The 27848-nt window shown below is 42.1% G+C and overlaps 1 protein-coding gene across 3 annotated transcripts in view; it reads left to right on the forward strand.

Moving 5' to 3' along the window:
- Window positions 1-27848, forward strand: part of LRBA (LPS responsive beige-like anchor protein) — a 358816-nt gene that overhangs the window by 87898 nt on the left and 243070 nt on the right. For all 3 annotated transcript variants that reach the window (XM_072121481.1, XM_072121491.1, XM_072121508.1), the window contains exons 34-35: window positions 24957-25021; window positions 27295-27403. In XM_072121481.1, coding sequence (XP_071977582.1) covers window positions 24957-25021; window positions 27295-27403 — 174 coding nt within the window. The remainder of the gene's footprint in view (window positions 1-24956; window positions 25022-27294; window positions 27404-27848) is intronic.

Below are 27848 nucleotides of genomic sequence, written 5' to 3' on the forward strand. Positions count from 1 at the left end.
CCTTTTCACGGTACTAACGAGAAATCTGCCAATCAGTTTCGGGCACACCAACTAATTATCATATCTCGTCTCTTGCAGCAGTGACTGCACTCTTCAAGTACGTTCTTTAAAACCACATTACATGGACTATTACTGAGACCACAGAAATCAGATAGTTTTTCTAAATTTTCTTAGATTAGATGGGTACAAGATCTGGAAAGGGATGCGAATTCTTTAAAGATCTCCACCTTAATGTCTAAAAAAATTACAAAGATATTTTGGACTATATTGCAATGTGTATCTCTGTGCAGAAGAAAATAAGGAAAGCGGTGTGTGCAGGGTTGTGCATCGAGAGATATTTCAGTATTTTAATAAAGGAAGGACTCATCGTATTTTCTGGTTTTCTGCTTGTAAGGAATGTTGGGAATACAGCTTTTTTTGGTTGGGAGTTTGGAAGTGTGAATGATACAAGCTATAGGCCTGGAATTGGCTCCAGATGCTTTAGCCTTGTTGTAGTGTGATAATTACATTTTTCACTTACAATTTTCCTTATTCAAAGAGGTCATAGTAGCAGTCACCAAAGTGATTCATTTTCTTAAGAAGTGAACTGTCTTTTGAGGCTGTATGAAACCCAGAGATATATGAAATTGAATGTCTGCTCAATGGCTTGCAGATACTGGGAGGGGGCTGCTTGAATTTGATGGATTGGCTTTCTGCTTTTTTGGGAGGGGTGTACACAGATAAGGTAGGAAGTGATCTTCAGCTGCTAAAATTCTAATTAATTTTTTTTAAAGTGATGGAAGGGTTTGAGTGCCAAAGATCGAGAGATCAGGTCAAAAACTGGATTTTAATCACGTACATAATATGGTAGCTTAGGCAAGTTAACATGTACAAATGTTGTGTGAAACTTTTCACATTTGTCATGTCTTGCGGATGTGATGAAGTAAACGAATATGCTCCATTATCTCAATGTAATTAAATAATCCTCTCAGATTGACTGCTGTTTATACTTTCCTTTCTGCATGGCAACTTCGTGATATTAAAACCTTAATGTAATATGTTTTTATACACACAAGTAAGATTAATGCTTCATATGTGGAACAAGGGAAGTCTCCTTTGAGCTGGCCTTTCAACTGTTTGTGTTTTGCTACATTGAAAAAAAAAATCCCAAGAAGGAGTTGGCATCACATAAAATTTAATATAATGAATAAATATGTAAGTGGGCACAATATTAGAGTAAAATGATACGTTTACAGAGGGAAACTATATTATTAAAATGAGGCTCCAATGCCCTGTTAAGTCTCCTGTAGCCGGGATACAAGATTTTGGGCATGCAGGTTCCTTATGGTATCTTGCCATCCATTTTTTCCCACATCTGCTATTCAAGATGTTCCAGTCTGTAGAAGTCCAGGTGTTTGGTTGTCAATGGAATGAGATGTTGTCAGTAGTGTTTGGGCAGTAGCCCAGGTCCCAATCCTTCTAGGGGGCCAATGATAACCCACCAAAATTTATACCAAGAAGCACCTTCACTGATGAAATCCTCATAAATCTATTCCTCTCATTATACATGTACACAAGATCCATTTCAGGAGCTTTTGAAGGTCTCCAAAAGATCCTGAAACTACAGATTAAAAGCAGGTAGAAGGGACACATCTTGCATTCCCCTAGAACAGTGATGGCTAACCTATGGCACTGGTGCCAGAGGTGGCACTCAGAGTCCTTTCTATGGGCACTCAGGCCATCACCAGAGAGGACTCCAGGTATCTTCCTGCAGTCCCAGACAGCCCAGGACTTGCTGTGCACAGAGCTATTTTAAAGTGACAGCTCTACCTGAGACTATTTTCTGCTTTATTGGTGTCCTCAGGTGCTGGTATCAATGAAATCTGTGACTGAGAAGGGAGTATAGATCACAAATTGAATTTCTGTGTTGGCACTTTGCGATAAATAAGCGGGTCTTTGTTGTAGTTTGGGCACTCGGTCTCTAAAACGTTCGCCATCACTGCCCTAGAAGATTGATTGAAGTACCATATGTAGGAAGTGACTTCCAGACTTGTTGGGGAACATTAATTTTCTTTCTAAAGGACAAGATACTGGGAAAATATGTAAAGTTTTCCAGTATGGAATAAGGAAAAACACGCCTCTTTAGCTACCTTCTAAGGCAGCTGACTTGACATCAAGCATGACCAACAAGAGGCCTAATTACATGATGCAGGATTAAGACCAAACCGGTACATCTATTCCAGAAGGACAGACTCCCAAGTGTAGACAGCACTGTTTTGACCTGGTTCGGTCTCCTCAGTACAGTGTAGGTATCTGGTTTAGCTGAGTGAGAGGCTTGTAACTAGGGTCAGGAAGTAAGAGTTCTCCTTACGGAGACTGCCAATTTAGGCTGCCATGTAGGTGTGTGGAGTCTTATAAAGGACAAGATAAGCGGTGTAAAGAAATCTGCATTTTTTACATGCAGTGACCTTGATCTCCTAATTTGATGTGAAGCTGAGGGAATGGCCCTACTAATCACCGACTCTTTAAAAATTATTGTCCAAATCTCTGAATTTTGTATTGGGCTTTATTATCATTCCTTATTTTTATCTATATTGGTTCCAATTTACAAAGAGTGCCCAAACTACAACCAGAACCCACTTATTTATCGCAAAGTGCCAACCGTTAACTTATTTCTCCCTGCTCTGCCACCACTTTCATTCGTTTTGGCATGATGAGGACATCAATACTGTTGAAACAAGGAAATCAAATACAGATTATCATTGAAGCTTCCCTCTAGTGCAGTGATGGCGAACCTTTTACAGGCCGAGTGCCCAAACTACATCCAAAATCCACTTATTTACCGTGAAGTGCCAGCATGGAATATATATTATACCTTAACTTACTGCTACCTGTTCTTCCACATCTTTAAATTGTATCGGCCGCCTGAGGCAACCAATATAGTTGACAGAAGAAAAGCAAATTAAAAAACTATCATTGTAGCTTCTTTCCGGGGTCTCTCTGTACAGGAAGAAATGGTGGGTCCAGCAAGATGACCCCCAAAGATGATGCAGTTTTGTCAACACCTTCTTACTTTCCCCACAGTTCCAAACACCCAATAAAGTGACACTTTAAAATAGCGCTGAGAGCAGCGTCTCTTAAGTTGAAGATTCAGTGTTTTGTGAACTCTGTCCTGGGACAATGGCCTGAGTTCCCACAGAAAGGGCTCAGAGTGCCACCTCTGGCACCCATGCCATAGGTTCGCCATCACTGCTCTAGTGTCATCAGAACAAGAATAATTATGGGGCCTGGAGCAGTAGCTCCATTGATGATCCGACCTTGTCCACACTCATTTTGTCCTAGGATGTGTAGCTTTAAAATAATGCTGAACAAGCAAAGTCCTGGCTTCAGTGACCATAGAGAGGGCTTTAAGTGCCACCACTGATCCGGAGGATGTGACATTGAAGAGACAGTGGAAGTGCCCAACTATAGAAGAAAAAAATGGCTTTCTTAACATAAAGAGTTTATTTAGTTGATTACCCAATTATCCTTTTGCTCACAAGCTTTACTTTGCAGTTTATTACTAAATACTTTACTAGCAATAATCTCCGATAAGGGCACCAGCAGTCAAAGGTTTCTCCTTACATTTTAAGGTATTATAATGTCTATTCTTCAGCTCTGGGCCTTTTTTTTGCCGTGTGTTGTTTTGACAGCTACGTTTCCACTTCGAATTTAAGAAATATTTCCTGTAATATTACTGCAGAGGATTTTTTGTGTATTTGACGTGAATATAGTTTTTGAAACAATACACATCACGTTGAAGGCCGCTTGATAAAAGCGTTGTTTTGCTCATCCTAATTCAGGTTGACATACATTCCAATAACACTACCTCCCTTCCAAGGCTTAAAGTGAAATTTATGGCTATGCATTGTGAAGTGCATCATTTAAAAATGGTTTCAACCCAAAACATCTAATAAATAAATAATGTGTATGGCTACTAGGTCGCAGACTTTCCTGACTAGAAATCATCCCATCGGATACTCAGCAGGCCACTATCGGAGGGGGCTGTCAGATAAATCTTGCTATAGCTGCATTCATGTCCTGTAAATCACATGTTATTGTGTGAGCCTTCTGCCAGGTCATCTATTCTTCTCCCATTTATCAGAAATGCATAGGATGTGTTGGGAAAAGGAACATCATTGTGTCTGGCTCGTGTGTCCAAAGTAATTAATTAAATGAGAAAAAAAATACTATTAAATGGGAATTTGAAACTCTGTGGTTTCTCAGTAAAATGGAATAGTACAAGGTTTTTAAGGGACTTGTAGTCGGTTGATTTCTAGCATTTGTCTCTGTTTCACTGCCAATTAAAATGATTTGTGTCTGTTTTCCATGTATTCATGTCACTAGCGTAACATGATTTATACTAGATATGCTTGTGTTTTACTATATGCAGATGAGCTGTTATTCATGATTTGTGTATTTCCATTGTGGCACAGTGGCTTCAGAGTTACAGGTACAGTCCCTTTTTTTGTGCGTTCTGCCTCCTCAATTACTTGTGAACTGGTTGAGGATTTATAAGACGGCCCTGTCTGTGCTGATCATGGGGATATAAGGAAGCGATTATATTTCACTTTCTGATGGGGCACTTCAGTATTTAACGTTTTACTGTAGAGTGATTTAATGAACCCCCTCTTTTATTATCTTGCCTGTAATAAGATGATGGGGATTGTAAACCAAAAGCTATATTCAACTATTCCATTTGATGTCACTTTTCAATTGGTCTACACTTGTCTCTTTGAACATCTCCCACAACGATGACAACTACATCATTCATATGAGCACTGCAGCCACTCACTGGCCTCAATAGAAATGTGCTAAACATGCCAGCATTACCACTGAGGCCAACTGTTAAATTTCCTGAAACTTTCCCAAAAATCATTCAAACTGATAGAATCTTTTGTCCATCCACTGCCAGGTATCACTAAAGCACTTCGGATGGGTTCTGGTAGTGACCGGAACTGCTTCCATTCAGACTCCAAGCCTCGGTCCAATTTTCCATTGAAAGACTAGAAGCACTACCGGAAGTTGTCCAAACCATTACACGTCCATTGAATTCAGTGGACGTTTTAATGGATCCTTTGGACTTCACTAAAATGATTATAATGGAAGTCTGAACACAGGTGTGAACTGTTCCTTGTTACTACATGTGTTGGAAGCTGGCACAAAAAAAAATTGATCGGTTAGTAAGCAAAAAGTTTGAGTATTACCAAGTATTATTACGCTTGGTAATCCATGACAATGATCACAAATTCCAGCAGATTCCAGCAAATAATTAATATTGTTTCTGTAATCAATAGTTATACAATGTGTTCTGTATCAATTTTTCACCATTTTATAAATCTCTCACCTTGAAACAGGAAGCTTCATTTTTTACACAGGTGCACAGCTCATTATAACACTGTGTAATCAGGGCTGTGTAATGCTAATGAGACGTGCACCTGTGTGACCTCACGTGACCAGGGAGTGGTGTTTATCTACAGGAAGGAAGAAATAAAGCTTCTTGTTGCATGAGAGCAAGCAGAGATCTAGAAAACGGTGAAGAATTGATACAGATAGTTTATTGGAGAATTTGAATAATTTTTGTTACACAAGCAATATTGATTGTTTGCTGGAATCTGCTTAAAGTAGACTACCCCTTTTAAAGATATACATTTATACAATGGATATGCATTTGTGTAATGCTAGTTATTGGGAAGTGGATGGATTACATTTTAGATTGTGCCTGTCTCTTATGATTTATATATGATTCCATTATAAAAGAAACATATTAAATAAAATGAGAGTGATCATTCATCTGAAAAAGCTGGCTTTAAATTTTACATGACCTTTAAGAAGACCAAAACTCTTGATACAATTACAGGAATCCGTTTGCTAGTTGACATTTATTGTCATTTACAGCATGCACTTTGTTTAGACTCTGTGGACATAAAGCCCTTTCAAGCACAACCACTAGTCATGTTCTGCAATGTGATATATACAAATGCATAATATATATAGCAAAACCATATTTTTATGGATGGATACAAATCCATATAATAGTGTGTTGATATGTGGATGTGCACCCCTCTGCCCCGCCAGATACTTCAGGAAGCTCGGAAGACATTTTGATTTTAAGTGGAAGGGTTACACTGAATGGGCCGGATCATTCCTCAACACCAGACTGTGTTGGCTTAGCACTGTACACTTTTTCATTGATATCAACCTTGTCTTTTAAAAAATTTGGATATTTCTTTACAAATTGTGTCTGATCAATTGAATTGACCAAAGGGACATTTTTTTAAATTAAAGGTTATGATGACTTACTATAGTAGTTTTCATTATACAAACAATCCTTACTTAAAGGGGTTTTCCAATTATAGAAAATTCACAAATTTCAATCCCCTAGTGATGTTAACACAATAAAGATAATTTTAAACACTTTACTTCACAATTTTACCCAGTTTTATTGCTGTTTTAGCTCCTATCACTCGGTGATGGTCATTGTAAGATTCCTGAGTGTGGGCCGGAACTCTCTAAGCAGACACTTTATGATCCATCTAATTCTGTGAGCGGACATTGGGGTAAGGTTATCAGGGTACAAGGTTCTATTACACTTCAATCTGGCTTCTGAACATTGTACTATTATCTGACACATAGAAAGAGAGAGAAGAGACAGATCAGAGATGATGAGATCCATGAGATTCCTATTGTGCACAATGACAGTTAGCTCTCCTACATCTCTGCTATTCCGCAACACACTGCTAGATCTGCTGTGCCTTTCCAACCCCCACACCCCTCCCCAGATAAAGAACTTATCTGTCTATGGCTTTACACTCCTAATGCTGCTGCCGGCAAGACTTCAGTGTTTGTGCATCAGTGAGTGAGCTCTGTCCTGGACTGCAGGGTGACGGGGCTAGAGTTGCACAGAAATCCAAGATGGCCACCCTACCCTAATTCAGAAGTTACAGGGTCGTATCCATTGGCAACTAAAAATATGTACACCAGGACTGATAGAGACAGGTTGGACTTGTATCTGTGAAATGCTGTATTTTTGTTGATAACAGTGAATTAGAGAATGTGTTATTTTGTTATTATGAGTACATTTAAGAAACTTGTCCCAACTACATACTAAAAGTTCAAGCATGTAAAGAGCTACTTACAACATTACATGTGTATTTGGATGGTTACAAATCGTTTACTACAGCATATATATCCACACATTTTTTGTAGCATTTAATTTTGTATAGTTTTCAAACTTCACTGTAAGGCGTATTTTGACTAACTTTTTATAGTTTATCGATAAGATACTGTTTTAGCAGTCTTAAAGAAGCATAGTATAGTAGTTACAGATGTCGGTGACTGAAGGATATCATAATGTAGCTCTCTCTTTGAAATACAAGGCTTCCTGTTGCGACTTCAGCACACTAGGGTTCAAAAAACACAAGTCTTTAAGGTGAAATTCATAGAAAAGGGAGCACACCCTGTGGCTTAGCAGTCTAGTCAGAAGGATGAGACCACGCTGACCTCTTAGCAAAGGCTTTGAACATTATTCTCCAGGGTGGTTAATACAAAACAAAGTAATATCAACTGGCACTTAATTCTGGGAGCTCCCTGCTGATTGGGCTATGCAGTGAAATGGAACTCTTCCTGACAGGAAGCCGGGCTCTAAATGTGGAGACTGCTCAGAGTAATGTGTGCTTTAATTTGGCTTCCTACTGTTATGACATAACTGTGCCGCTATGAACGTCCAAGCAAACTGACTGGAATGTAAGGCCTACGCTGTGTAAAATGGCTCAATATTGTCCTCCATTAGTACTCATTTGCTTAGTGACCTTTCATTTTGCATTATTATTACCCTTGAAGGTGGTATTAAATATTATATGACCATGTTGAATCATAAACCAAACCATGAGAATGTTTCTTCTAGAATGGATATTGCTGTTACTTGCTTGCAATGGCACCCCCTGGTTTGATTTCCTCACAGAATGTCCATCTAATGGTAGGATTTTTTCACTTGATGTTCCCCCTGCCCGGCTCATCGCCCTGGATATACTCATAGGCACCATACTCTTGGTTTATCCATCCTCTTTGTTTATCTCCACAGTCCTCTCTGATCACTTGACATGGAGGTGGTGTAAAGGGAAAGAATGAGTGAGGGAGTCCTTACTACACTACACTACACGTGTAGTGTAGGGGAGGGTAAGACAGTGTAACAACCTGTAAAGCCACATCAGGGACTAGGACAGCCCCTCAAGCTTGTTTGCATACTTTTAAAAGTTGATTTTTGAAGGAAGGACGCCATAGATAACAAATAAAAGAAGATTGCTATATTCGCAGTGCCTGGATCTATGGGTTTATCATATTATTTTGATGGTTGATTTTCTTTTAAAAAGGGAGAAAATGTATGAGGGTAAGTAGACGAAGTAGTTTAGGGGGAAAAAAAACTACTGCTTGTCTTTTGCAGGTTCTTAAAGGTCGTTGTTCTGAGATTTTACATTTTTGTGTATGGCATTAAAGGATGGGTGCACTTATGATTGCTGGACCTTTAAATGCACTTGATGGTCCCTGCATGCAGTCTTTTCCTATTAGGTTAATGATGAGCACTAAATATGCCCACCTTACCCTACCTATGCTTTCTAAAGCTGCAAACAGAACTGTGATCCATTGTTTGCAGCCTACATGTAATTGCCATGACGGTAGAGAATATTGGCTGAGCTGCAAACATGAGCTGCTAGGGCAGATAGGTCGTACACAAGGCTGTAGAAACCACAGCTGTGTGTATGAGCCCATAGAAATGAATGTGTCCAATGGCTAGATGTTGAATCTGTATGATGGCGTGCGGATGAAAATATTGCCCATGTACAGCCCTGCTGTCTGTAATAAATGTCATTGGTTTCTTGCTGAGCCCCTATTTGCTATTCAGGTATATACCTCCTTTTAAAGTCTGCACACCACCTGTATTATTTTGCATCAATTACACCCTGTAAAATAATAAAGAATTTAAGTAACTTGTAATTAACTTCCGCACAGAAAAATATCAAATAAATCATCTTTAATCTGTTTGCTTTGCATTTTCATTCTGCTCTGACTGGTTTAACATGGATTCCTTCTGTCATCTTTCTACATAAAGTATGGAGTTGTAATTGCTTTTTCTTGCATTAGGCTGTGACAAGCTAATGTGCATGTTGATCCAAGAACTGATTAAGGAAAAACTAATGAATTTTATATAACTCTTCAAGGATTTGTAACAGTCATAAATATTCTGCTTTAGTCTTTTCTTTAGAAATCTGGAAACACAGAGCTGTCATATTAAACACTGAGTTAAGCATTGTTAATTCGTGTTATGTTACCCTTGAGCTTGATAAAGGGTCCTGTGTTACATGCTGGAGCTTTACTACTAGCAGACTCTCTCCCACTTTTATGTTTACATTGTGAAATGACAAGGTAAAAATGATAGAAACGCAGGACATAAGCCAATCTAAATGTTGTCCAATGTCTCTATTAAAGTAGAATGTAATATATATACCGTAATAAATATATATATATACATTTTTTCTTTTTGTAACCATTTGGGCCTGTAATTCCCTGCAGACCTGACTTCAGACCTCAGAGGGCAGCAGCTGCCATTTGTCTTAGAGACTGCAGTTGTCAAACAGACTGACCACGTACTAATAGGATACATTTTATACAGCTCCTCTGTACAGAATTGTAACAGAACCCTAATGATGATCATCTGTTCAGAGCTTGTAGCTGGTGGGTTTAAAGCAACTTTTATCACCCCCTTTTGAAACCATTTTCTAGTATTGATTAGAAGAACTTGAACGGGTCACATGAAAGAAAATTCCCCTTAGAGTACATTTTCTGATGACCTCCTGTGTCACACATTTGGTTACGTTTTAATGTGTTAACATGATCATTTAGTTATGCTCTCACATAGCCGCTTATCTTCTGTCTTAAGAGAAAGGACTATATTTCAAAGAAATCTTATTAAGTATTTAAACAATGAAACAAATGTCAGCTTCTTGCTGGTAGACATTTTAAAAGTTATCAGCTAAAATTTATTTACCGTATATTCCGGCGTATAAGACGACCTGGTGTATAAGACGACCCCCCTACTTTCCTGTTTAAAATATAGAGTTTAAGATATATTCGCCGTATAAGACTACCCCTTTTCCAACGCATACAAAACACCGGTAAAAATAAAAAAAAAAACATTTGAATTTAACATGGTCCTTTTTTTAATGTAAATTCTTATGACATGCAGGTATATAGCAGGAAAACTGTCGCTCATAAACATAAGGCATACAACAACAACATTACCATTACAGCACAGCCCCCAGTAGTATACAGCACTGCCCCCAGTAGTATACAGCACAGCCCCCAGTAGTATACAGCACTGCCCCCAGTAGTATACAGCACAGCCCCCAGTAGTATACAGCACAGCCCCCAGTAGTATACAGCACTGCCCCCAGTAGTATACAGCACTGCCCCCAGTAGTATACAGGACAGCCCCCAGTAGTATACAGGACAGCCCCCAGTAGTATACAGGACAGCCCCCAGTAGTATACAGGACAGCCCCCAGTAGTATACAGGACAGCCCCCAGTAGTATACAGCACTGCCCCCAGTAGTATACAGCACTGCCCCCAGTAGTATACAGCACTGCCCAGCATTAAAAAAAAAACAAAAAACTTATATACTCACCCTCCGGTGGCCCCGATGTGTGGCGCTGCTCCCCCGATGTCCGCGCCGTCTTCTTTCTTCTGCTGGGCGCCGCCATTGATCTTCCCCGGCAGGCGCCTAGTATGACGCGCCGCTGCTGACGTCATACTAGGCGCCGACCCGGGGAAAGACATGGCGGCTCCCAGCAGAAGAAAGAAGACGGCGCGGAAGACTGAAGACAGCACAGCGCGGACATCGGGGCCAACGGAGGGTGAGTATTTTCCCCCCGATGTCTTTTTGAGGCTGCCGGCAGCTTTTTGAGGCTGCCGGCAGCCATCGCTGTGCAAACACCCGCGATCGGTGCTAGCACCGATCGCGGGTGTTACCGGTAAGCCTTTGCTGCAATATGCAGCAAAGACTTACCGGCTATGGAGAGGGCTCAGCCCGTGAGCCCTCTCCATGCCGCCGTATAAGACGATTACCAGCGTATAAGACGACCCCAGAGAAGACAGAAGATTTTTCTGTCTTCAAAAGTCGTCTTATATGCCGGTATATACGGTATTATTAAAAATAATAATCATTATTTGCGCTCTGCAGAAGAACCGCTTACATTTAAAAGTTCTAACTTTTTTTATTTTTATTTAGTAGTTTCATGGGAAAAAAGGTAGATAGGAGACTCTGTAAATGGCTACCGCCATATGCATTGACCGCCAGTCTAGTCCCAAAACCCAAATTAGGGTAAGTACTACTATAACTAAGATGATTGGCCCAAGCCCTAAAATCAGGAAATGTCTATCTGCTGAGAATGTGGAAAATGTGGGTCCTGTTCTCCCTAATATGTGAAGTTGCTGCCACTGCAGACAATGAATGGGAGTGCTGGAGATAACCAAAAGCTGTGCTCAGCACTATTATACATTCCTTTGCTATCAAATAGAATGGCAGGATACGTGCTTCATCTGTCTAGTGTGAACCGGACCTGTGTAGATGTTGGATTTTTTTAAAGAATCATTTGTAGTTCTTGTGTGGTTTCAGGGGTATGCTTGTGTTATCAAATACAGACGGACCCCTACTTAAGAACACCTGACTTACAGACGACCCCTAGTTACAAACGTACCCCTGGATGTTGGTAATTTACTGTACTTTAGCCCTAGGCTACATAAACAGCTATAACAGTTATTAAAGGTGCATGCAATGAAGCTTTGTTAATTCTGGTTCTGATAATACAACATTTTTAAAATCCAATTGTAACAGTGACCAAAAACAATTTGTCTGGGATTACAATTATAAACTATACAGTTCCAACTTGCATACAAATTCAACTTAAAAACAAACCTAAAGAACCTTTCTTGTACGTAACCCAGGGACTGCCTGTACTCCTTATGCCCCAGAGCAAGTAAGATTATACTTTACAGTAAAATCTTATTTTCATTTAATCAACAAATTTTTCCTTTTAGATAGATCTTAAGTTCCAACATGGACAACTGGAAGTCCTATAGAAGTTACGTGAAGCCGCATTGTAAATGCATGAGTGCGCTTCTCCATTGTGGATGTGCACTGGAATAGGGGGGGGGGGGGTTATGATTTAAAAAGGAAATATTGTTCTTATTGTGCCTTTTACAAAATGAGGTAGAGATACTCCTTTTCATATATACGGTGGAACAGTCAGAAAGTTCATTGCGTTTGGAGGCATATGTATCACATGTTATTTTCTATAACAATGATGTGTATGTTTTAGTATTATGTTATTTTTGTAGATCCTATTAAAAAAAATGTAATTATTTTAGGAATTCTTTTAAATAAAATTATTAACTTAAAGAAGCTTAATGAAAAAGCAGCACTTGTATAGTCCTTGTCCCCTCCTTTCGGTGGACTGAAAGGACAATCTAATGGGTTCTCAAACTGCTGATCCTATTATGTTTTGGCTGAGTACTTCCATTGATTTAAATGGATATCACCCTCTGGTTGCAGTGTGATCTGCCACTTTGGAGCAGATTAAATTACCCTCTAGAGGTGTTAAGATGTTAGATAGAGAAGGAGGGGTAAAAACAGCTTGTATTTGACAGAGCAGCTGAGATAATGTCTGGTAAGTATGGTTGTTTGCGTTACATTGCTTTGTTCACCAAAGCTTCTCTGGAGTGGTGCTGAGAGAGTGCTGACATTGAAGGCAAACATTGTTGAAATGTTCTTGATAGTTTTGTTTTAAGTACTTGTATATTACCGTAACACCTCTAACCCTTTCTCTCTGATGAAGGGATTATTTGACCTGTTGTGTTATGTATATTTGGATTGATTAATTAATATGATTTGTAATAAAAAATAAAATAAATAGAATACTCGGGACAGTGCTCAATATCCTTTTTTTTTTTTTTTTTTTTTTTTTTTTAAAAAAAAAGGTTGACAGGGTTATCGTCTCCCAAAGAAATTAAATTTAAAGGTGTGGTCTTCCTGATGTTTGGGTAATTTAGAATGAAAATTCTGAATTCTTTTTAACGTGTGAATATCTTTTTTTTTTTTTTTTTTTCCCCTCTCCCTTTTACTGAATATACAATAAATGTCTAAAATGTATAAATTACAAGGAGAAAGAGGGGAATTGCATCTAAATGGCTAAAGATGACCAGATAGTAGTAATGCCATAAAATGAATATTTATTATCTCCAACAATAACACACTTAACAAACATTTAAAAACACTTAAAAAAGCACAGTACATGTGTGCTTGTACCTAGGCATGAACTGCTTGGGTTGTCTGCAGTTACATGCTTTAGCTACCTATCCCCCGGTTTGCCTATTGGTGGTGTTGTCTAATTATAGCTGTCTAAAATGTAAACACCTACAAATGCTTCCCTATGAGGCAGTCTTATACAAACACAGGAGTTGTCTAGATGAGTTCGGACGAATCTGGGGCACTTGGCGTGACTCGGGTGAGACACACTATTCACCTCATAGACTCATGGCAATCCTGGCAGAAGAACAATCTGCATGTTGACAATGTCTATCCCTTAACTGATAAGTTACTTGGACTCGGAGCAAAAGGTGTGGGCCTGCTACACCCCGGACCCTGGGGAATAGATCAGGGGCACTTAGACTAGAGCTCACTGAAGGGGCATTGATAAACGGTCATAAGATAAGGATATTTTAACGGCACCTACAGATCCAAAATTACTAGAATCGCCTTGCAAGTAATGTTTTGTTTGTTATTTGGTTGCTGTCACATACTGGGGTGTGGGAGAGTCTCTTGGGGCTAGAGTCTGTGGACTCCCTGGACCTCCCCGGGGGGATGATGGCACTAGCCGCAACCCGGGACTGGAGTCTAAGAGGCCCCTGGTCTTCGGCGGGGGGGGGCACCAGCTCGTTTCATGGGTCCGACTAGGCCTGCTGTGGCAGCCAAGGTAGGGAAGCAGGAAACCAGACCTCAGGGAAGGCGGCTGGACATGCACATGAGAAACACAGGCTTTCACGTCAGTGGAATGACTTATAGATCTGTCAGAGAGTGAAGGGAGGTGATGGATTATAAGGGATTGCCGGATTAGCCAGCGCCAATGAAGAGGATGCTGACTCTTTAAGGCATAACGAGCCGACGCGTGCGCGCCCTAGCAGCGGGAGCGATACAGAGCCAGAAGCCTGGAGAGGCAAGTACTGGACGGGGGGGAATAGGCACCACATGGCGGAGCACGGGTGTAGCAATGATCCGCGACATGGATCGCAGGGGCACCCATGACAGCTGCATTGAAACACCATAAACCACACATATGGAGAGACTTGATGTAGGGGAGGCAGGTGGTAGAATGATTGACTACTGGAAGAAAGTGTTTCCAATACTGTTACAATTTTTTTTTTTTTGTACCAAATAATTGTGTATAATGCAGCTATTTATTTCATGATTTTGTACAATAAAACAGTTTAAAAAAATAAATTAAAATGTAAACGCCTCCTAAAATTCAAGTGAAAACTATTTCTATTCGCTGTCAAATCTAATTTTTTTTCCCTGAACCTTGTCAAAGGAGCTGCGCTGATTGGACATGTAACCGAGGGACATGATAAAAATTAGTTGTACAGCTGTATTATTTCATGGCGAATAGACAAAATAAGAGAGGAAAAAGAAAGAAGGCAACTAGGGGCAAAATCAGAGGGGGGACTCTCAGCAAACAGTGTTTCGGCATTTAAATTCTAGATTGGCAAGTCATCGATGGCTGCCAAGATTTATTTAGATTCAAGCACGTTGAAGGAGATGGTAGGTTTTTCCCAAGCTGTTGCAACAGCAATTTTTGCAACCAAAAGAAAGGAGACATATTTATGGGTAGAGAGGAGCAGACCAAAACGGATATATTGCCGATTTGACCCCCCTCCGCACTAGCCATAGCTGTGTTGGCCAGGGGGACACAGGCAGTCCAACTCCTCTCTAGTCTATGGTAATGTCTCAGAATCCCTAAACTTTTCATTATTTAAAGTGTAACTGTCATTTGAAATAACTTCTTATATAATATGTGACTCGCATCTAACACCCCTCTGCTTGGTTAAACAGCTCTGTCAGTGAGGATTAACCCCTTTGCTTACAGCTTGATCTTTGAAAATAATGCTCCTAGCATACTACAGCCAAAGAGAGAGCAGAAATGGTTAACACTCACTGCTGTGTAACAAACAGGAGAGGACTTGTCTTCAATCTGGTAGACAAATTTGCTATAGCAGCATAGAAGTAACATTGTAACTAAGGGGCACTTTGCAGCCTGTATGTCTACAAGCTGATGCCTCGTACACACGAAAGTATGAGCACCTGTGATCCGGGCACACAATTTGCATCCGGATCACAGCAGCCATAAAGGTCTACGGCACTTGTACACGGTAAAGTGAGCACACAATATCGCAACGCACTGTGAGCGAGCTGATACGTTTTGTCCTATATTTTCCTATATTTTGCAGTACTATGGCAGAAGGGACCATCTCTACCCATCTACCCGGGCATGCACACATTTATGTGCATGAGGTCTAAGCAGGCACACACACACTATCAAAGACATGTAACCTTGAGGACATGTTTATATCATTTATTTTGATACGTTTCCATAGACTGTGATCTGTTATGAGCAGGGCCTTCCTCATTCCTATTGCTTCATCTGACCATGTTATTGTTCTGTAATTTCTTTGTACATGCCCCTCTGATCTGTTCAGCACTGCTGAATATGATGGCGCTATAGAAGTAAAGATTTCTTTTTACCCTTATAGGGAATTCTCAGAGGGTATCATTAAACCCTTGCCTTGTGTCTCATTTTGAATGTATGACAAAAAGGCAAAGTATTTTCAGATATAAACAATCAATTAACAAGTCAAGGAACAATGGCCAGTCGTGCAGTAGAGGAAGCAATCAATACTGCATTACGGACAAGCTTTATGTGTTTTATAGTAGGTTTTGCTACCTATTTGAGGAAAATATTCAAATAATCTCATTGATGGTTACTTGTAGCAATGTGGTAATTTATTTATTTTTATACTGTATTCCAAAAATGTATCCATAAATTTAGCCAGAGTTTTGAATTGTAGCTTCCATTATACTATTTTAGCTGTTTACAAAAACATGTTCATAAATACAATTCTATATATAATATGGGCTGAAAGTGCACACTCCCAGCTGCAATATGAGAGTTTCCACATCCAAATCGGAGGAAGGGTTTAGGAATCATAGCTCTGTAATGCATAGCCTCCTCTTTTTCAAGGGACCAAAAGTAATTGGACAATGGACTCTAAGGGCTGCAATTAACTCTGAAGGTGTCTCCCTCGTTAACCTGTAATCAATGAAGTAGTTAAAAGGTCTGGGGTTGATTCCAGGTGTGTGGTTTTGCATTTGGAAGCTGTTGCTGTGACCAGACAACATGCGGTGTGAGACACTGAAGGGGTTAACTGTGGATGGGCGGTATGTTTCCCCTAGGTTTTGCTTCTATGCAAGGCCTTAGTGCTGAGGTGGGTTTGTCCAGCACCTTGGACACAGGTGATGGGAACAGCCTAATTAGCCTGGATAAAATGACTCAGCAGAGTTGAGTGGGTTGTCTCTCTGTGGAAGGAGGCTGAGAGGACACAGCTCTGACCTGTGTGTCTGGAGCAGCCACGTGATCTTTGTTTAGTGTGAGCTAGTGGACTATTTGTATAGTTAGCACCCTGACGGGTAGGTTTTCTTTTGTTTATTTAAATACCTGAATGTAAAGGCTGGTTTTATTTTGCTGCAATAAACGCAGGCGAGACCTGTTTGGACTGTACCCTGGTGTCCCTGTCTTGAACTGCATCCCAGCACCCCGCTACCACGGTCTCTACTGGGCCAAATCCCCACATATGGTGCTTCGGATTGCGGGCAGTTCAAAAAGACATACACCTGAAAGGCTTGATACATCCTGCAACATTGCATGGCCTGGGTGAAAGCAGCAGGCAAATTGCAGGATACAGCCAAGATGGAGGACTTTATTAAATACCTGCAAGAGGAGGCCAGAGCTAATCGGCAGCAGCAGCAGGAAGAGTCCCAGGCTAATCGGCAGCTGCAGCAAGCCATGCTCCAGCAGCAGGAGGAGAGGTCCCGTCAGCAGCAAGCCATGTTCCAGCTGCAGGAGGAGAGGTCCCGCCAGCAGCAAGCCATGTTTCAGCTGCAGGAGGAGAGGTCCCGCCAGCAGCAGGAAGAATCCCGAGCCATGTTCCAGCTGATGATGGAGAAGTTTTCTGGCAGGATGGCAGCACCGCAAGCGACGACTACTGAGGGGTACCATACTGGTCTGCAAGGGTACCAGGTTGTCCAGCATTCCGCACGGGCTGCAGTACAAAAGGCTTTACAAAAAATGGCGACGACCGACGACGTGGAGGCGTATCTCACTGTGTTCGAGCGAGTAGCTGAGCGAGAGGAGTTACCGGCTGAGCAGTGGGCAGATGTCCTGGCACCGTTCCTGACCGGCGAGTCGCAGAAGGCTTACTGCGACCTGAGTGAAACGGAGGCCCGTAAGTACCCCCAGCTAAAGGCGGAGATTCTGGCTCGTCTTGGGGTCACCGTTCAAGTTCGCTCCAGCCTCGTCCACCAGTGGGCTTACTCAGAAAAATTACCCCCACGCTCCCAAATGCATGACCTGATCCATCTTGTCCGGAAGTGGCTACAACCAGAGGACTGCACCCCAGCACAGATGGTAGAGAGAGTGGTCCTCGACAAGTTCACCCGTTCTCTGCCCTCTCGGCTCCAGCGGTGGGTTGGACAGGCCGGTCCCACAAAAGCTGAGGAGCTTGTGTCCCTTGTAGAGAGGTATCGGGCTACGGAGGACCTTCTACTTACCTCTCCCACACGAAGCAGTGCCAGTGACAGGGTCACCAAACCAGCTGGTAAGACTGCTACTGCGGAAAAGGGGAGACATGTCAGGTTGGGAGGGGGTTCATTGGGGGGCGTGGATACCCAGAAACCCAGTGAGGCTCGTGACAGAGGTCATGGCCGTATCCAGTGCTGGCGGTGCCATGAAATGGGCCATATTGCTGCCAACTGTCCACTGTCAGTGGAGCCAATGGACGGCAACCAGACCCGGCGAGTGTCACTGTTTGCCCGGCCAGTTCTGGCGGCAGAGTCCGTCACGGATGCACAACCCCAAGTATGCATGATCACAATCGGTGGTCACACAGTGGAAGCCTTGCTAGACTCAGGGAGTCTGGTCACCCTGGTGCGGGGAACTTTGGTTGATCCTGGACTATACAGTGGGCGGAGAGTGGGAGTGTTGAGTATACATGGGGACACTCGCGAATATCCCACTGCTGTCATCAACCTACATACCCCTTGTGGTACTGTTACCCATGAAGTGGGGGTGGTGGGGACCCTTTTTCATGAGGCTATTATCGGCAGAGACTTACCGGTGTTTTGGGACCTCTGGAGACGAAGACCCACCTCAGGTGCTGTTGCAGATAATGGACATCAGGTATGTCCGGCCTTGGCCCCTGAACCCTTTGAGGCCGATGTACACACACCAGCAGTAGGGGTGACCCCATGTGATGAATTCTCTCCCCTAGAGGTCCTAGCTGGTGAGGTCGAGGGCCACGAGGAGGTGGCCGACATGCTGGACCTTGAGATTTCCCGTGACAATTTTGGGGCTGCACAGCTACAGGACCCTACCTTGGTTATAGCACGGGAGAATGTCAAGGTGATAAATGGGGTACTTCAAATACCAGGGGCTGATAAAATATACCCCCGAATGGTGATTATTGGGGAACTGTTGTACAGGGTCGACCAGATACGGGGTGAGGAGGTTGAGCAACTTGTAGTACCCCAATCTCACCGTAGGCTGGTGCTAGAGTTGGCACACAAACATGTGCTGGGAGGGCACTTAGGTGCTGAGAAGACCCGAGAGAGGATCCTGCAGCGATTTTTCTGGCCCGGGGTATGGGAGGAGGTAAACCGGTATTGGAGCTCCTGCCCTGAGTGTCAACTTACTGCCCCGGTCTCCCACTTCAGGAGTCCTTTGGTCCCGCTACCGATCATAGAAGTGCCCTTTGAACGGATTGCAATGGATCTGGTTGGCCCCATAGTCAAATCCTCCAGGGGGCACCAATACATCCTAGTTATCCTGGACTACGCTACGCGGTATCCCGAGGCGATTCCATTAAGGAACACCTCCTCCAAAAATATTGCTAGGGAGCTGTTCCAGGTGTTCTCACGCACAGGCCTCCCCAAGGAAATCTTGACTGACCAGGGTACCCCATTCATGTCTAGGGTAATGAAGGAGATGTGCAAGTTACTACAGGTAAAACAGCTCCGCACCTCTGTGTATCATCCTCAGACAGATGGCCTGGTCGAGAGGTTTAATAAGACCTTGAAGGGGATGCTTAAGAGGGTGGTCAGCAAAGATGGGAAGGACTGGGATTGTTTGTTGCCCTATTTGATGTTTGCCATACGTGAAGTTCCCCAGTCCTCCATGGGTTTCTCACCCTTTGAGCTGTTATATGGCCGTTCCCCATGTGGGCTTTTGGATGTAGCCAAGGAGACCTGGGAGCAGGAGAGGACCCCCCACCGTAGTGTGATAGAACACGTCTCCCTTATGCAGGACCGCATAGCGGCGGTAATGCCCCTTGTAAAGGAACACATGACAAGGGCACAAGAGGCCCAGTCTAGGGTCTACAATAGGTCAGCCAGACTCAGGACCTTTAACCCAGGCGACAGAGTGCTAGTTCTGGTGCCCACCGTGGAGAGCAAGTTCTTGGCCAAATGGCAAGGGCCATATGAGGTCATGGAGAGAGTGGGGAAGGTAACCTACAGGGTATCTCAGCCGGGGAGGAGGAAACCCGAACAGATATACCACGTGAACCTCCTAAAGCCATGGAGGGAAAGAGAGTCCCTGATGGCCATGGGAGTAGAGAAGGCGTCTGTCTCCAAGAAGGGGACACCGGAGGTAGGTGTACCGGATGCCAAGGTGCCTGAAGTACGGATCTCGGAGTCCCTCTCCAGGGCCCAGATTCAGGAAGCGAAGGAGTTTGTGCTCCGAAATATGGAGGTGTTCTCTAAGTTACCGGGACGTACTTCAGTCATCAAGCATGACATCATAACCGAACCCCACATCCGGGTACACCAAAAACCTTACCGGGTCCCTGAAGCGCGCCGGCTTGCCATATCCGAAGAAGTCAGGCAGATGTTAGACCTGGGGGTTATCGAGGAGTCTAAAAGTGACTGGTCGAGTCCTATTGTGTTGATTCCCAAACCTGATGGTTCCCTACGGTTCTGCAATGATTTTAGGAAGTTGAACGAGGTGTCCAAATTTGATTCCTATCCCATGCCCAGGGTTGACGAGTTGATAGAACGACTTGGACAGGCTAGGTTCTTCTCCACCCTTGACCTGACGAAAGGGTATTGGCAGGTACCCCTGACTGACAGGGCTAAAGAGAAGACCGCTTTTGTTACCCCTGATGGGCTTTTTCAGTACGTGGTACTCCCCTTTGGGCTACATGGGGCTCCCGCCACATTCCAGAGGTTAATGGATCTCGTGCTAAAACCTCACCGGAGTTATGCCTCGGCCTACTTAGATGACATTATAGTCTATAGTAACGACTGGGAGAGTCATCTAGCCAAAGTACAAGCAGTGGTAGACTCCCTGAGGGCAGCAGGGCTGACAGCGAACCCCCAAAAGTGTGCACTGGGTCTGGAAGAGGCCCGTTACCTGGGGTACCGTATTGGGCGAGGGGTCATCAAACCACAAGTAAATAAAGTAGAGGTGATCCAGCAGTGGCCACGACCTTTGAGCAAGAAGCAAGTGAGGGCTTTTCTGGGCATAGTGGGCTATTATCGCCGATTTATCCCCGATTTTGCGACAATAGCGGCACCTCTGTCTGACCTGACTAAGGGTAGCAGGGCGGTGATGGTAAAGTGGAGTGAAGAGGCTGAGGGGGCGTTTCAACGACTTAAGACGGTTTTGTGTGAGGGACCGATACTGATCACCCCTAACTTCACCAAGACCTTTATTGTGCAGACTGACGCTTCTGACGTGGGCTTGGGGGCTGTCCTGTCCCAAGTAGTGGAGGGTGAGGAACATCCTGTAACATTCCTGAGCCGCAAGCTCACACCTCCTGAAAAGAACTATAGTATAGTTGAGAGGGAGTGCTTGGCGATCAAATGGGCTCTGGAATCCCTGAGGTATTATTTGGTAGGGCGGCAGTTTACACTGGTGACCGATCACTCTCCCCTAACCTGGATGAGTCAGGCCAAGGAGAGGAACGCCAGGGTCACAAGGTGGTTCCTAATGCTCCAGAATTTTAAATTCACGGTGGAACATCGAGCAGGAAAATTGCATGGGAATGCCGATGCCCTATCCCGTACCCACTGTCTGATGGCCAAAAGTGTTCGTCCCCACAGGGTCAAACAGAGGGGGAGGGTATGTGAGACACTGAAGGGGTTAACTGTGGATGGGCGGTATGTTTCCCCTAGGTTTTGCTTCTATGCAAGGCCTTAGTGCTGAGGTGGGTTTGTCCAGCACCTTGGACACAGGTGATGGGAACAGCCTAATTAGCCTGGATAAAATGACTCAGCAGAGTTGAGTGGGTTGTCTCTCTGTGGAAGGAGGCTGAGAGGACACAGCTCTGACCTGTGTGTCTGGAGCAGCCACGTGATCTTTGTTTAGTGTGAGCTAGTGGACTATTTGTATAGTTAGCACCCTGACGGGTAGGTTTTCTTTTGTTTATTCAAATACCTGAATGTAAAGGCTGGTTTTATTTTGCTGCAATAAACGCAGGCGAGACCTGTTTGGACTGTACCCTGGTGTCCCTGTCTTGAACTGCATCCCAGCACCCCGCTACCACGGTCTCTACTGGGCCAAATCCCCACAGCGGTCAAAGGAACCCTCAATGGAGGTGAAGCAGAACATCCTGAGGCTGAAAAAAAAGAAAAAATCCATCAGAGAGATAGCAGACATGGTTGGAGTAGCAAAATCAACAGTCGGGTACATTCTGAGAAAAAAGGAATTGACTGGTGAGCTTGGGAACTCAAAAAGGCCTGGGCGTCCACGGATGACAACACTGGTGGATGATCGCCACATACTTTCTTTGGTGAAGAAGAACCCATTCACAACATCAACTGAAGTCCAGAACACTCTCAGTGAAGTAGGTGTATCTGTCTCTAAGTCAACAGTAAAGAGAAGACTCCATGAAAGTAAATACAAAGGGTTCACATCTAGATGCAAACCAGTTAAATTTGCTGAAAAAAAACCCCCAAGAAGCCAACTCAGTTCTGGAAAAGTATTCTATGGACAGATGAGACAAAGATCAACCTGTACCAGAATGATGGGAAGAAAAAAGTTTGGAGAAGAAAGGGAACGGCACATGATCCAAGGCACACCACATCCTCTGTAAAACATGGTGGAGGCAACGTGATGGCATGGGCATGCTTGGCTTTCAATGGCACTGGGTCACTTGTGTTTATTGATGACATAATAGCAGACAAGAGTAGCCGGATGAATTCTGAAGTGTACCGGGATATACTTTCAGCCCAGATTCAGCCAATTGCTGCAAAGTTGATCGGACGGCCCTTCATAGTACAGATGGACAATGACCCCATGAGTGCAAAAAAGAGGGACATTCTGCAATGGCCAAGTCAATCACCAGATCTTAACCCAATTGAGCATGCATTTCACTTGCTCAAATCCAGACTTAAGACGGAAAGACCCACAAACAAGCAAGACCTGAAGGCTAAAGGCCTGGCAAAGCAATAAGAAGGAGGAAACCCAGCGTTTGGTGATGTCCATGGGTTCCAGACTTAAGGCAGGGATTGCCTCCAAAGGATTCGCAACAAAATATTGAAAATAAAAATATTTTGTTTGGGTTATGTTTATTTGTCCAATTACTTTTGAGCTCCTAAAATGTGGAGTGTTTGTAAAGAAATGTGTACAATTCCTACATTTTCTATCAGATATGTTTGTTCAACCCTTCAAATTAAACGTCACAATCTGCACTTGAATTCTGTTGTAGAGGTTTCATTTCAAATCCAATGTGGTGGCATGCAGAGCCTAACTCGCAAAAATTGTGTCACTGTCCAAATATTTCTGGCCCTAACTGTATATGTCGAGGTTCAGAGCCCTCCAATCCATGGACACTATGTCTTGTATTTAACTTGGGAACTGATAAAAATAAGGCTGACTTGGACAGCGTGACATACCACTTGTACTTTTATCTACCCACCTCCTGTAAAGTTTACTATTGGCATAAAGTGAGTACTGGAAATGAAAGGCACGGGTGGCATGTGTGGGCTTAGCCCTATGTAACATAGCAGTTAATTTGGGTAGGTAAATTGTGGTGATGGCTTCCCTTTAAATCAACGGTTTATGAGAAAGCGTTCTAAAGAACACTAAATAGAGAATTGGTGTAGTATATTAGACCATCGGGCCTTCATTATTCCTTTTTAATTTCAGTGATGATCGTATTGTATGATCATATGATAATACTATGTTGTATTATGGAATACATTAATCTTTCCTACAATATGCTGTTATGTAACAATGAGGTAACCGGTTTCTTTAGTAAATGGTTAGAGGTTACACATTACTATTATTTAAGTGCACAATGTTCCATGTTTGCTATGTGGTTTGTGTACCCAAAGTGTTTCGTAAGTGTTTCTGCCGGGCTTTAAGGTAGAACCCCAGGATAAAGTACTGCAGGAAATGTTGGTCAATTAAGCACAATGTAGAATATTGACATAGTTGAATCCGATCTGCAGTCCTTCCTTTCATAAGTGTTGAAATGCGCTTTACACATACATGGCTACATTAGTGGTAGGACTGAGGCTTTTATGGTGTTTCTGACCTGTGCCCCTGGGACATGGATAACCAAGGCTATTACACGCTTTGTATATTACATTGATACGCTGTTCTTCCTGAAGATATTTGATACCTGGTGGAATATTGAAGTAATCATGAAATACTGTGGCCATTACACTGCATTTGTTTATGCATTGCTAGTGTGCAGGTTTTCCCTGGTTTTCTTTTCTTTTCAGTACATGTATTTTTATCCAAACATGTAAATCATGGCCACCTTTTTTTTTTTTCTTTTTCTTTATTTGAAAAGCTGATGATTTTAATGTAATAGGTAATTTAATGGTTTTATGAGATAAACACATTTTCCTAAATGTTCACAATGTGTGATTCAGATTTAAAAAAATGCCATGCTTACCTAAACTTCTAACCCTTCTACAGTACTCCTCAAGCTGTGCTACAGTGGTGTGTCCAACCACCCCTTTAACCATTCCAGCCAATCACTGGTCTCATGACTATGCAAAAATCATAGCAGAGGGGATGATCTGAGGGAGGAGAGCTTGACTTCAATGCTTATTGCTTCAATGCTCCACCTCCTTGACTTTATACAACTGATTGTAGATATCAATTCAAATTGATTCCACAAAGCTGGGCCACGGAAGAAACATGAATTGGAAGATGTTACTCTGCGTTTATTCACCATTTCTTTCTCGCTTCCCAGTACACGGCATGGAATGTTAAATTACATCACTATGAAGTGCAATTTGTTATGCAGAAAATAAGCCCTCAAACAGCTCTGTACATGGAAAAATAAAAAAAGTTGTGGATTTATGAAGGTGGGGGAGTGAAAAATGAATACGCAAAAATGAAAAACAGCCTTGGCGTTAAAGGGTTAAATATCTAAATTACCCAATAGAGCAGTCATGGAAAGGAATACGTCCAGATATGAGCTACATGTTGAGAAAAAAATATATGAGACACTTGTTTTAACTGATGAACACCAGACAACTAGCAATTTGCAGGAGATTTTTTTATATCTGTTTAAAGTGTTATATTTTTTTTCTTTTGTAGGAGTGGCAGAACTCTATTCAGAAGAATGCTGGACTGGCTTTCATTGAGTTAGTTAATGAAGGAAGGTAACGTGATTATATACTCCCATTTCACATTTGTTTCGTTACATGATGTATTTCTTGTTTGGAATCCTTGTTGTGTCTTCATGATTTTTCTTGTGTTCCTATTTTCTGCACACACATCATCTCAAAGTGATCCTCCTATTCATGTAAAAGTAAAAGATGACCAAGCCAGAAGGGGCTTCTGTGAGCCCCTGAGTCTCATTTGCATAATGAAAGACCAGTTTTCAGGTTCAGGTTCTTATGACAACCCAACATTTTTAAAATCCAATTGTCACAGAGACCAAAAAAGTGCTGGCTTGGATTACAATGATAAAATATACAATTCCGACTTGCGTACAAATTCAACTTAAGAACAAACCTACAGACCCTATCTTGTATGTAACCCGGGGACTGCCTGTACATTTGTTTTGTGTAGCAAGACTTTGACTTGGGTTTGAGGATCACTTTTAGTTGATATACTGTCACCCAAAGCCTTCTAAGTAAGCCTCTCTTTGACAGCATTAATATAAAATAGCTTAATAGGCTTTTCTGAGTTAATACAGTTAATAACCTATCTTTAGATTACCTTTATCGTTATCTTACAAACCGAATTGGGTGAAGATCGCTTGTTTAAAAATGTCCCAACATAATTTGCAAAGTATTTTGAGATACTAGAATGTATATTTTATAATGCACTTTACATTGCATTTGCTTTCCAATATATGGTATACAAATACCTTCTATGGAAGAATATAGAGAAATATCTTCTGCCCAGCAACACCTGTTGTCAGTATCTAGCAGACAATACCTGTCAATGTGACCATCAATCATATAAAATACTAACAATGGGATACAGATTTGTATGGTCATTATGCATTACATTTTCCATGGTGGTTTTTCCCCATTATATATATATTGCTATATGTAGCCCAATTTTAAACAATATCAATGTGTCTTGCAGACAATGAAAGATTAAAGGTAACTCATGTAACCATTAATTTACTCCCTACTTATGTAGCTTAACCTCTTGGCTTGTAAAACAAGCTGGCCTTCATAGTGGTTGCTGAAGCTGCTCCCTGAGACATGTGCTATGAGCCTTGATCCCAGAGGTCAGAGAACGGCAACAAAAGTGTTTGGTTACACTGCCTCGGCCTGTTCTGTTGTTGTTTCCTATTATGTGGGGGTTGCCTTCTTTGACCTTATTTATGGGCTAAGAGCTTTACATTTAGACTGTGATTATTGGTTCATTAATATAGATAACATGGATTATGTCCAAATAACGAAGCATTGGTTTAAGTTATCTATTGGTAAGTGCAGATAACAATCACATTCGCAGCTATTGGGACAGTTCTTTTGCCCGATTCATACTGGAGGGAGGGTATTTTTATTGGTACTGATCCATCCTATACTAAGAACTAAGGATTATTTATCCAGCCAATGATACCTTTCTAATGGCAGCTGTTTAAATAGAGGGTTAATAATAAGTGTGGTAGCTTTGTATCTGTCAGTTCAAATCCAAGTACAGGTGGTCACCAAGTTAAGGGCACTTGACTTACAGACGACCCTTAGTTACAGACAAACCTCTCTGCCCACTATAACCCCTGGTAAAGGTTGATTCACTTTAATCCTAGGCTGCAATTAATTTGTTAAGTTCTAAATAACTAAAGATTATTATTGCTAATGGTCAGCTGTAAGGTGTAATGAAATTTTATTGATGATTCTTGTTTGAATTATAATACTTCACAAATTCATCTTAAGAACAAACCAAAAGAAACGTTTTTGTTACCTGGGGACTGACTGTATACAATATGCTGTGTAGTCCGTCAGTTATGAAAGCAGATCCTCTCACAATGTAGTAGAAGGATTGTTAGTCGTATATATAGAGCCTATGCTATTGCAGTAGTATTTCCCAAGTTGGTATGGTGGCTCCATGGTTAGCACTACAGCCTTGTAGCACTGGGGATCTGGGTTCAAGTCCCATCCAGGTCAATATCTGCCAAGAATTTATATGTTCTCTCAGTGTTTTTGTGAGTTTCCTCCGGTTTCCTCTCACACCAATACATACTGGTAGGTTGCTTAAATTGTGAGCCCCATGAGGACAGGGAACGATCCGGCAAGCTCTGTGTAGCGCTGCATAATCTGTTGGCACTTTAAAAATAAAGGAATTTTTATTATTTTTGTTATCAAGCAGGTGATTTATCATGTCTATATGAATGTCTTACAGCTCAATTTTATATGAATAAACAAGGATTTCTTTAAACTAGTACAGTACAGTTTCCTAATTTTATGTGCCGCAGATTGCTGAGCCAGACGATGAAAGATCATTTGGTGAGAGTGGCAAATGAGGCCGAGTTCATCCTGAGCCGGCAGCGTGCAGAGGAAATACACAGGCATGCAGAGTTTGAGGTAAGTCTGAACTCCTCTGAAACCTACAGCAAGTGTTAAGGTTATTAGTCGCCACTGCTTCAATAAAGTCTGAAGTGCTGCCTGCACTTTTTTTACTCTTACTACAAGGGATCTCGCCAGGATCCATGGAGGCCCTGCAACTCCCACTGTTGAGGTTCTTTTCCCACTGTGCTACTTGTTTTTTTTCTTCATCTCTGGATGGATAGATGGATAGATAGATGAGCAAGATCAATAGGTGGATAAAATTAGACATCTATAGATGGGAACTATATAGAAAGTGAAAAGTGTAAGTAACTGATTAGAAACAGACGTGATCCGGCTCCAAGACAAACGTTCCACTATTTTTCTTTTAAAAATTCCAGAATTTTATTGTCATCTTGGCATAAAAGCATGAACATACGGAGTCAATCAAAGAGGGTCGAAAGAAATTGCCTACGCGTTTCGG

This window comes from Engystomops pustulosus, chromosome 1, assembly GCF_040894005.1.
Source record: "Engystomops pustulosus chromosome 1, aEngPut4.maternal, whole genome shotgun sequence".
NCBI lineage: Eukaryota > Metazoa > Chordata > Amphibia > Anura > Leptodactylidae > Engystomops > Engystomops pustulosus.